At 40.9% G+C, this 12,142-nt stretch overlaps 1 protein-coding gene across 2 annotated transcripts in view; it reads left to right on the top strand.

Annotated features, from left to right (window-relative positions):
- LOC149777140 (ARF GTPase-activating protein GIT2-like) overlaps positions 1-12,142 on the top strand; it is a 182,920-nt gene that overhangs the window by 86,263 nt on the left and 84,515 nt on the right. For both annotated transcript variants that reach the window (XM_089941832.1, XM_089941831.1), the window contains exons 11-12: positions 299-396; positions 8,140-8,260. In XM_089941832.1, coding sequence (XP_089797958.1) covers positions 299-396; positions 8,140-8,260 — 219 coding nt within the window. The remainder of the gene's footprint in view (positions 1-298; positions 397-8,139; positions 8,261-12,142) is intronic.

Here is a 12,142-nt window from a genome sequence, read left to right as displayed (position 1 = left end):
TCAATCAGTGATTTTCCCATAATAGTTACTTCATGGAAAACTGATGCTAATTTAGTGATAAGTGCTTAGAATAGATTATATTTTATAATAACATATTTTATGATAAAATTGTTTGATGTTACCGCTTTTTGCATTTTTGTATGTGAAGTCATTTAGAGTAGTCATGTTTTCAGGCAGCTCTTGTCTTGACTTGTTCTATGTTGTATTACACAACTAATGTCTCAGAAATGCTTGCTTGTCTAGTATATATTATAACTGAAGTCATTTAGGATTTTTTATTGCCCTCTATATATTACAGTATGGTTATCAACACATGATCACACGTCAATAGTCAGTGACAGACAAGCTGTGCCCTTCTTGCCTGTCAATCCAGAGTTCTCAGCAACTAGAAACCAGGTATTCATTTCAGAAATATATTACTTTTGACTGAGGACTATAGTGTCCATTTCATTTTGGTTTTTCGTACTAAATTTTAATGCTTCTGTTAACCACATTTTCATGGTGCTATCATTTTTTGCCACTTTCCATAGGACTATTTTATTATTACATAACTAACTTTTGTGGATGTTTTATTTTTGCAGAATTCTGATTGACTGTGAATACAGTAAAAAAATAAACCATAACATAAATAACCTGCTTAACATTTAAACAAACATAACATAGTGCAAGGATCATAAAATTATGTCGGTATTCAAAAACTTGCCTTAAAGTGGCATCTTTAAATTTCTACAGAATAAGCTAACAGCATGTGTTTTTATCTGATAGAATAAGAATAAAAATTGAAAATATCAGTGCCTGTCACATACTAATGTATTTGGTAATTTTCAGTTATGCAGAGAGTTGTTTATTCAACAAAATGAATGTTTTTTTCAGGATTTAGTTCAAACCGCAGAGTTATATATGGTGATAATTAACAACTTGTCACCAATATTTTGATACAAGTAAAATCAGGGCTGTTTTCAGTAATGATAGCAGGTTTTTTTAAGTACATTACCCAGTAATATTACCTTAGGAGAACTACTTCTACTTCGCAAATCTAGCACTCCCAGATACTACTTTTAGCTAAAGGGAGCTAAAAGTTGTCTGCTGACCTATGTGGCTGTCAGGCAGACTGATTTCCCCTTAGTTATAAGACTTGGAAGCAAGGTCTAAGAACCTCTCAGTTACTACTTCTGCTCATTGGAAACAGCAGGCTGTTTCTCAAGAGATACCTTGCAAACCATTTTCAGCTGGGAAGCATACCGTTTTCAGTTGGAGGAGTCCTTTCACCTCAGAGGAAAGTATATTCCATCTCTATTTCCAGCTTTTCTCTCTTTCTTACACTGACAATGTTCTACCTTTTGATTGCTAACCTTTTGTCATCTGTGCATATTTTCTACCTCTTAGTCAATTGCATGAATGGTCAATACATCTTCACATGATAGGTTCAAACTGCAATAATTGTATGCATGCAAGTTTTTATGCCTTTCAGAACCCTGTTATATCTGTATAACTACTTTGTTTCTGGTACCAAACAGAAGAGTGTTCTTTACCAAGGCATTCCTTAGCACTCTGGTGCTTCCATGATTAACTTGTATGGGCCACCTTGAGCTGTCCAACAGGTAGTATTTTCATTATCCTGTAATTTATATTATACCTAGACATGTATAACCTGTATAATTTGGCCGCTATCACTGATTTATTTACCTAGGGAGTCTTACCATCCAGACACCATGCTTCAAAGATTCTACCTGTCCATGCCATCCTTCACCTTTCTGAACGTATTGGCATTAAATTCATCAGATATCACGTTTTTCCAGGTAACCGTCATTTGGTTAGCTCTGCACCTTCTCAAACAAGACAGGTGCAAGCTTATAGCTTTATAATTTATTATCATTATATTTACTGTACACTTGACTGCTTATCATTTGCCTGGCCAACTTTAAGTTGTAGCTCTGCACCAACATTGAGTACAAAATGACATGTGCAAGGACCCACATGTTTATATGCTCTCCTCCTTTATCTTACAGGTTAAAACTATGGGCGAAGCACAAAAATGCACAGCAAAAGATGATGATATTTGCACACTGACCTTTCCTCAATGCAAGATTTTCTGGTAGTCAAGGGAGATAAGTTGACTCTTCACCCTTCAGCCATGAAGTGCCAGAAATCAACTCAATCAGAGACTGTTCCAGCACCCAAGTCACTGCCACTGACTTAAGCTTTATTCGTGACTCCTACTGGCCTTGCCTCCTCAGGCTTAGACTAATTTCAATTTGGAACAATGCGGGAAAGAGCTGAACAAAACAGATGTCCATTCCCTCTCACTCACCAGGTACACAGACAGGTTATGTGGATCAAACATCCTGTAATCTGTCCCATCATTGCATTGTGGACAACCCCCTCCCCAACACAGTTGGTCTGTTTTCATTGTGATAGGCCTAGGCTGTATTCTAGGGATCATGGGGGCCAAAACCAATATTACAGACTCAATCACAAAACAGCCCGACCACCAGTATATCAAACCCGATGCTGACATGTCTAGCAATGAGCCTAACCCATATGCTACCTTGGGACACTTTTGGCACAATGCCAAGATTAGTTCCTCACACTTCAACAGACAGCACTTCACAAATCTCTTTATACTCTGCCATAAGAAGAGACTCTTTATTCAGTGACCGTCTTGAAGTCACGGTTTCAAATTGAGGACATTCTGTGATCATCATGAATGGCAGACCTCATCACTTGTCACCTGCCAAGTCCCAGGTATTACAGGAGTCTCCAGCCTCATCTCATGCCAACAAAGACAATGATGCTTATTCTCAAGGGATGTCATTGGTTCTTGACTATACAATGTCACATGAAGGTTCAACTTTCTGGGCCTCCAATGAGGAACTTTTCCATACTTTACACCTGGAGTACTGCCATCCTCCTCCCACACCAGCAACTAACTGAACCAGAGCTCCAGCATCTGTTGATCTTATGACAAAGAAGGAGGAACCTAACTTGAAGTTACTTCCACAGTCGGGGAGAGTTACAGACATTCTGAACTGTCTTCACTATTAATTACAGGATCCTGGCATCAGCAGATTTTTCTTCTCACAAAAGTGCCTTCCCTCTAACTTCTGTCAGCGGTTCTACCTTTGCCATACACCAGCCTTTCATTTTAAAACCCCAGCAGTCGAACGCGATATTGCCACTTTAGGGATAACCAAACTAATCTCCATACATAAGGACCGGATGGCCTTTGATGACACTCAGCTGTTAGTGTGCAATATCGTTGCCGTAGATTCTCAGTTGGACTTCATCTCTATGGCTAGCTTCCAACAGGCCGAACATAGCCTATCTTCTCCCACCCTGAATGCTACAGGACATGCATGAGAGTTGGTCTCAAGAATGGCCAGAGTTTTAAATAGGGCCATCAACACACCTTGGCCAATACTATCACTGCAGCTACCAATCTACAATTAGCAGAATGCAGCTCTCTGCTTTTCTGAAGGACCACTATAAGGCCAAGCTGTGGGCACAACCTTTATCCTCCAACCTTTTGTTTAACAGCCAGATTGAAGAAGTCTGCAAACAAGCCACCAAGGAAACCAGTTTACCTCCAATGCAGTTACAGCGTCACTACAGGGATACTACGGGGAATCAAGATAGGGACCCAAGAGCTACACATAGGACACAAACCCCTGGAAAACCGTACTACCAAACCAAAGCTCCACCCAGCAAAAGCCACAATCCTAGCAAACCAAAGCAAAAATAGAACACAGAGATGGTCCTGTCATTCGTCCCAACATATCTCCTCTTGACAGCCTCCCCTAAAAAATTATTTCATCTTCAATCCACCCTTTGCACACATCCTAGTTGGAGGAAGGCTTCAGTTCTTCACTGCTGAATGGAACAAGATTTGCCACAATGATCCGTGGACTCAACAAGTGGTTTTGTTAGAGACTGCATCACTGTTCATAATCCTCCTCCTCTGTCCACCATTTACAAACATCCCATCAGACCCATTCAAAGCCACTACCTTGCCACAGGAAATAAACAACTTTCTCCAGAAAAGGACAATAGAATTCGTATGAAACAAATCTCGTAGGTTTTATTCCAGAATTTTCTTGGTCTCAAGGGCAAATGGCACTCTGCATTTGGTCATGACCTCAGCACCCTCAATCACATCATCCATGCCCCTTGGTTTACAATGGAAACACCACAGTGCATTTGATTTTCATCCAGGTGGGAGATTTTGCTATTATTGTGGACTTAAAAGATGCTTACCTGCTTGTCCCTGTTCAATAGGCTTCCAGAAAGTTCCTGCAGTTCATCTACAATGACATCATCTACCAATTCAGGCACTCCCATTTGGCTCAGCATCAGCCCATGGGTTTTCACTCGTCTCATGACCTGAGTCATGGTGCATGTCCAGACCATTTTTATGGCTGCAGCATCAAGTGAGTTCTATTTTACATCATGACATGATAACCCTTATTACATTGCTTACCAATCTGGGCTTTCTTGTCAACAAGAACAAATCAGACCTAGTACCTTCCCAACAATTTGTTCTCCTAGGTATGGAGTTCCATACACAGGCAAACATGGTTTGTCTCTCTCAGGATTGAGTATTGAAAATCTGCACCATGGTGGCTTCATTACTTTTGAAGAAAATTCTGAATTCCTTAGCCGACTGAGCTTAGTGAACACGGCAGCGGACCTCATTGTCCTAGGTCGCCTTTTTATGCGCCCATGGCCAATGCTTCTTCATTCCCTATGGAGGCCCAAAGTTTACCCACTGGACCAGCCTCTCACCATCCGCACAAAACTGAGGCATCATTTGCAGCCTTGGGGCAACCTAATGCAGCTCATGGTGAGCATACCTCTGCAAGTACACCTGCCAAGATTATAATCTGTACCAGTGCAAGCACAGAAGAATAAGACTGGCAAGTCCACCTACTACCATCTTTTCAGGAAGCCAGCAGTGCATAGCCTCCTCAGGAATGCCATCTGCATATCAGTCTTCTGAAGATCAACGCCATTGTGAAAGCCTTTCACTTGTGGCAGAAATGTTTAAAAGGCAAGGGTATCCTCATTTTCTGTCCACTTCTGTCTTATCTCAAAAGACAAGGAGGAACCCAGTCCCCAGACCTTTGTGTCAAGGTGTGGGGCTTTCTACATTGGTGTTATCAACAACAAATCTGCATGTTCACTATATCCTGAAACACCTAAATGTACTGGCCGATTCTTTGTCTCTGAAAATCAACTAATTCAGATGAAATGGTCACTGCATCCCTCAGTTTTCACTCATATTTACCTGGTGGGCCTGTTAACGACAAGGTGGAATACCAAACTGCCAGTCTTTGTCTCTCCAGTCTGGACCCAAAAGCTTCATCATTTGATGCTCTATTGCTAAAACGGAATGACTAGCCTAGCATTCATCTGGAACTTGCTAACAAACATCATTCAGGCTGTGGGATGGAGATCTCAGTCTGCATTCTCTAGCTTTTATCTCCAAGATCTGTCATCCCAAAGGGTCCAGTTTGATCTGGTAGGACCTATATTCACGACTCAACAGTTCACCCTTCCAGGTCGATTGACAGCTTCTTAAAATGCGGCTTCACGACTTCTGCTGGATTTGCGGGTTAAAAATTTTTCCTATTTGATGCTGTGCCCAATAGATGAAGTCCCCTCCAGTCGGGTTACCTAGAAGCTGTCTCACATACCTTAGGGAACTGGAGATGGTATCTCCAAGGTAAGGGAATGTACCTCACTCCACCTCAGACTTATTCTCCTAAGGTATTCTGATTGGATAACATAATTAAAGAAGAAACAATTTTTCTTAGTTAAGTACTTTTTTGCAAGAATACTTACCCAATCATAATACACATACAACCTCCCCACAGTTGCATCCACAGAGTGTGCCTTCCACGCCAGTAGTAACTGAGAGCTTCTTAGACTTTGCCACCAATTCTTATACCTAAGAGGAGATCATTCTGCCCAACCACTACATAGGATGGCAGACAACTTTTAGCTCCCCTTAGTTATGGGAGGGCTGGATTTGTGAGGTAGTAGTAGTACTATTAAGGTATTCTGATTGGGTAAGTATTCTTTATGAAACATATTTTACTAGGAAGAATTGGTTGCAACCAGTGTATCAGATCATTGCTTAAACTGTGGCCTACCAAGCCTCAGTATCATTCTTCAATTCCACCCCAATTAATCTCTCATATTCTTTTGTCACACTCAGTAACAACTCAAATAGTCCAGGCAAACCTGGCACCACAGCATATCATGGCATTATTTAAACTGTTCTACCAAACTTCTCAATATCATTCTCCAATTCCCTGACTCCAGAAAGCCTGTCAAACACTTTCACCTCACTATTTAGCAACTCAGCCACAGCACCCAAAGAAGAAAACATGGAAATAACACGGCCCTTTGCAATAATCAACATAAACTTCCAATGTTAGAAACAAAATCATCATTTCAATGAAATAACCAACTCTGTCTAACCTGATGTGATGACTGGTACCAAAACATGGTCAGATAACATTGCATCCTAGTTTGAATTCTTACTATGAAAAGTTAACAAAACGAAAAAAATCTGCTTCATAAATTAAGACTTAGCAAATGAAAACACAATCATTGACCTACAGTAACTGAACCTGATATACCATGCACAAGCTTATGACCAGAAAATCTATTTTCATACATAAAAATCTCAATGAGCAGAAAACTCAGTTTCTGCTTCTTTTTACTTTGTTCACTTTTAAATTTTCCAAATGGCACCCCACCCACCCCAACCATAAATTAATAAAATACATGGAACAGTTTTCAGATAAGTAAAAACCACCAGTGCACCCATACTAGCCTCCTTCTTGCACGAAGTCTACAAATACAGGTAAAATATCAGATGATTAGAAAGAAGGATATGCCAGTGCTGTGTTAAATATGGTGAAACATATGACCATGTTAACTATAGGCCCATCTTTCTAATATGCAAAGAAATGGAATACATACAGACTAGCTCCATAATGAGTCAGTTAGAAAAGAACAACATGAAAAACAATGTGGTTTTAGATGTAAATGTTAATATAAACCCAACTGTTAGACCTTACTCAAAAACTTCCCAGAAGCAACAATTCAGATATCCAGACAGATATATTTATGGATTTCATTAAAGCATTTGACAAGGTCCCTCACAAAAGACTTGTATAAATTAAAATGTGTTGATATAAATTCCAAAGCAACATCATGAGTTTCGGACTTCTGAAGGGCAGAAGACAGACTTTTGTTCAAGATGAGCATCAATCTGACTACGCCAGCATTGCATCTGGCATCCATCAGAAAACATTCCTGTTTTTATTCTTCTTCCTAGAAAACATAAATGACTTCAGTGAATACCTTCAGCATAGCACCCTAAGGCTAATGATGGCATTATCACAAAATACTGCTGAATGATGACGCCATCAAACTACAGTTAGATTTTAAATGCTTCAGCCTGGTGGTAAAACAGCTGGCTTATGTCTTTCCACATACACAAAAGGATTCAGTAGTTTTCCAAACGTTTTTTTCCCTCACATTGTTGAACTTTTGGGAAAAATCACATGAAGTAGACTGGAGGGAATGTTTGTATGTTTATATAGATGACCTTTCTAGATTTTCCTTTCATGGTAACTTTTCAAATTTATTTGAAGTTGTTGAACTATGACTATTTTGGTCAGCAGTGGAACATACATGTTTTAGAAACACAAACCTGATTTGCCAGTAACCAGATTTTTAAATTGGTCACCTTTGTACAAAAAAGGGGTGATAACATTCGTTATCTTTCATATATCCCCAATTCTTGGTTGATTCAGTTATTTACAAAATTATAGTAGAATAGGAGAAGTTTGGTAGGAATCATACTGCTTGCAGCATGAGAAATATGGGATAGATTCATCATCATAATTTCAAATACTTAGATTGTATGTAGTAATAACAGGTAATAGCTATCTGATTCGCAGCAATATATATGTGTGGTAAATTGTTATGATTTTCTTCATGTCTTGATTTTTTTCTTAGGTGAGTATGTTTCCATCTTTGTGTCAACGGTGTTACAGTGCATAAGTTGCTAAAGCAACTCTTGTAAAAGTGCTGCATGTAAAATTTTCATTTTTTTTTCTTCAGGGAAGGCAGAAGCTTGCCCGATTTAACGCAAGAGAATTTGCAACCTTAATTATTGATATTTTGAGTGATGTTAAACGAAGACAGACGGGGGTTATTTCTCCTTTACAGGCAAAAGACATACGTAAGTCAGAATCTTGTGATTTCTTTATATACTTAACTCAATATACCAAATATATGGTAGTGTGTGAAATCATTGCTTACCCAGAGAGGTATGTTTTGTTTCCAAGCGATGCATTCAGTTTTATGGAATGTATCACAACCATATTTGATATGTGTGTTCCTCTAAGCCCATGGAGGATATGTTTTAATTTGGGAGTTGAATATGCGGATGATCAATGTCAGTAATGCTGAAGATAAGATTTTCCTTTCTATTTCATTTCCAATCAATGAGTTAATATATATTTGAAAGAGCTGAATGAAATTCAGCATATTTGTTCTTCCAGCCGAAGCCTTTTGTTGTGATGGTCAATAGGTTGGGGTTACAAATTATGGTTTATACAAATCTATTTTGGTTTCCTTAATTCTAGGGAACTTACGAAAAACTTTTTTATGTGTATTCCACATAGCCAAAATTGGGATGGTGTGTAGCACTAGTTTGAAGGTTAATGCCACTATGACTGCAAATAGATTTTATCAGTGCATGTTATTTTTCCCACAGTATTTTCAGGATTCAGCTAAATTGTTTGTATGTCTTCCCCATAAAATTTCTTTGTTTGTTTGATTGGTGTTCTGTGGCACACCTACACATGAAGGATATATCATTACAAGGCAATTAAAGTAAACAGCCTTGCCCATGTATACATCAAGGCATCCAGTCCAGGTTAATCAAATAGCAGGATTCAAACCTGCACCTTTCTGGTCATTAGTCTGGTGCACTAATCACTTAGCCCCTGGAGTTCTTCCATAGTTCAAGGGGCCAGGTTATTGTTTACGGATCTTTAACTGTATGGTCAAGGTCAATGATTTTAGGATAGACTTTGGTTTTGTATTTAATTTTTGAAACTGTAATTGTGATTATATTTGACATGTTGAAATGAAATTTAATATGTATTCTCCTCGTTATAACAGACGAGCCTTTTGCTGGTGGCAAAAGACAAAATTTCACACAAAATAATTTCTCCTTCAAATACGTTCCCCGATCACATTAACGTTAGGGATATAAGCCTGCTACCTCTCGAATCCAGCCCTACTAAAAGACGAAAATTCGTCTTTTCTGTTTATCTCATATAGACCAAAGGGCAATAACTCTTGCCCCTTACCTCCCCTTGCCACAGCCAGGTGTCACTAGTTTTTAAGCTTCGCTTGTACTGATAACACGTACATTATACCTCCAAACAATCCAAGCCATCTTAGCGTTAAATTGGACCATCCGAAGTTAAATTTGGATTTATTGCGTTGGACGCTCATTCTTCTACAGGTTGTATACATTATTTTAAATTTTTTTTCAAAATTGAGTGACTTTGTCACCCTCACGGATTTCGTCTACTGAAGACCATGTTACACACGCTATCGCTGAACTCGTGTTGTCAATTAAGAGTTAACGCGACACTGACTAATTTTGCTTACTCCGTTAGTAACGGTTGTGGTATTAGCTTATTAATAACATGCTGAATTGCTAATTTGTGCTTTGTTTTCTTTTCTTGTGTCGTTTCAGTAGAAATGTCACCCAAATGCATGAAATATAAAAAGTTCAAAGCAAAAGAAGACAACTATGACTCTTGTATTGTATGTACCAAGTGTACATCATCTATACCATGCAGTGTGTGTAATACTTGGACAGAGCAAATGTGGGCTGATGTAGTCCAGAAGGCAGAAAAAGGGAGTGGGGGACGTTGGGGTCCCCCCTCCACCTAAAGTTCGTCGTTTGCAACCGTCAGCCACAATAACATCAGCGGCAATGGAGGAAAATAATGTTGACAGGGTACAATAGTCCACCTTTGAACAGATGTGTTGTTTGGTCCAGGAAACGACGACGCAGCTATTGACATCAGGCCAGATATTACCCTTATTTCCCTCGCTCGCTTCCACAGCTTTTTCTGACTCTTTGGGGGAATGTTCCCCCAATTTTAGGCTGCCCAGTGGGCGTAAGTCCCCTCGCATGTCCGAGCATGGCCTTCGGGCCTGTAAGTCAGGACGCATGGGGATTTTACCGGATCCATCAGATCCATTTACGCCACCGGCCATCCAGCTGTACCAGCATGGGGACCCTATTGCTAAAACGGTCTGACCAAATATGATTTACTGGGATCTTAGTGATAAATCCGTCTGTCAAGCTGTACCGCCGGCAACATACTAATACTATGGCGGAGATTTTAGTGAGAAATCTGTCCGTCCAGCCAGGCCATTGGAGCAGCCGGTACCGGTGATAGCAGGACTGTCGCCAACATTCAGGCCAACCACAAGCCAGACAAACCAGCTGACATGGCCGGCCGTCCATATGTTCACGGCTTATCCACAAGGGAGAGTTAGTGACAAGTGTCAAGGATGATGGAATCGTGTCATCTATGGCACCTGGTATGCTCTATCCAGAGATGCAAGCTATTCCAGAACATGACTCGGCACACAGTGAGGGTGACAAAACTCCTGCAAATCAGCCGTACACAGATCCAACCATGGAACTGACTGAGTTTGGCTTCAAGGCGGCAGTGGGAGCAATTTATAGGGTGTTGGCAACTTCAGAATGCCCTCCACCTCCTACCGCCACTCAAGACTACAAAGTTAAAGCATCTGTAGATCTTGATGGGGAGGAAGAGACGCCATCCTTCTGGCTCTTTCCCCAGTCGGGAAAAATTAAGGAAATCAATGATCGTCTATCAGGACGAATAGGTGATTCGGGGAATGCTAAGGCGTTCTTTTCAGAAAGCCAAGTACCAGCGACGTTCTCGCGTCGCTGGTACAAAACTCACTCAGACGCCTTCAGTACGGATCTTCTGGCCCTGGACAAAAAATATGGCAGCAGTTCACATGTCCACTCCACGGTTTTACAAAGTGGACAAAAATGTGTTCCATGCCACGTTAAAGCTAGTCCGGAATGTAGTTGCTACGTCTTCAGTGTTAGACTTGGCTTCATTAGCCATTTTCCGACTTGCAGAAAAATCTGACAATGACCACGCTTGGGAAGTAACGGCCCGGATTGCTAGATTTATTAACAGGGCAGCTCACCATTTCATGGCTAATGCGTTGACTGCTTCTGCCAACTTAGACCTGATACGACGTGACGCATGTCTGGGGTCCATGTCGCTCAAGCCCCATCATACTCTGGCTTTACAGATGATTCCGTTTGGGTCGCCTTTACTCTTTGGAGGAAAAATTGAAGAAGTTCGGAAGCAGGCAGCTCAGGAACTGCCCCTCCAACTCGCTGCTCAACCCTCACAGGCATTTAGAAAAAATCAGCCCCTGCCACAGCCGAGGGATGATTGGCGGACCAGGGACAAGGGATCCTTACAATCAAATGTGCAGTATAGATCCCAACCCAATACTAGGAGACAACAGTCTAATCAAGCTAGGAGGCAACCATACAGAGGTGGTAAGAAACAAAGTTTCTCCGTCTTCAATCCTCCTAACTCTAAAAGTTGACATACCCTCCCCACCACCCGCGAACAGCCTACCTGTGGGTGGCCGCCTCCTGCAATTTCAGGACCACTGGACCACCTTTTTTCCTCAGAACGATTGGGTGATCCAGGTCATTTCGGAGGGGCTTCGGACTTCATTTATCCAACCCCCTCCCCTGTCCTCCTTTCCCCTCTTCATGGACGTACCGTCCGATCGGGAGAAGGATACCTTTCTACAACAGGAGATACAGTCGCTCATAGGAAAACGGGCAGTGGAGATTGTAGAGAAAAAAACCTGCAATCGCCGGGATTTTATTCCAGGCTGTTTCTTATCCAGAAGGCAAACGGCAAGTTGAGGCCGATCATCGACCTGAGTCGCCTCAACCAATACATTTTACCACCGAAATTCAAGATGGAAACGGCGAGATCAATCCGTCTTTCCATTCAGCGGG

Source organism: Sinohyriopsis cumingii, chromosome 18 (genome assembly GCF_028554795.1).
Source record: "Sinohyriopsis cumingii isolate HCF-2022 chromosome 18, ASM2855479v2, whole genome shotgun sequence".
In the NCBI taxonomy this organism is placed as follows: Eukaryota; Metazoa; Mollusca; class Bivalvia; order Unionida; family Unionidae; genus Sinohyriopsis; species Sinohyriopsis cumingii.
This window is presented reverse-complemented; position numbering and strand designations above follow the sequence as displayed.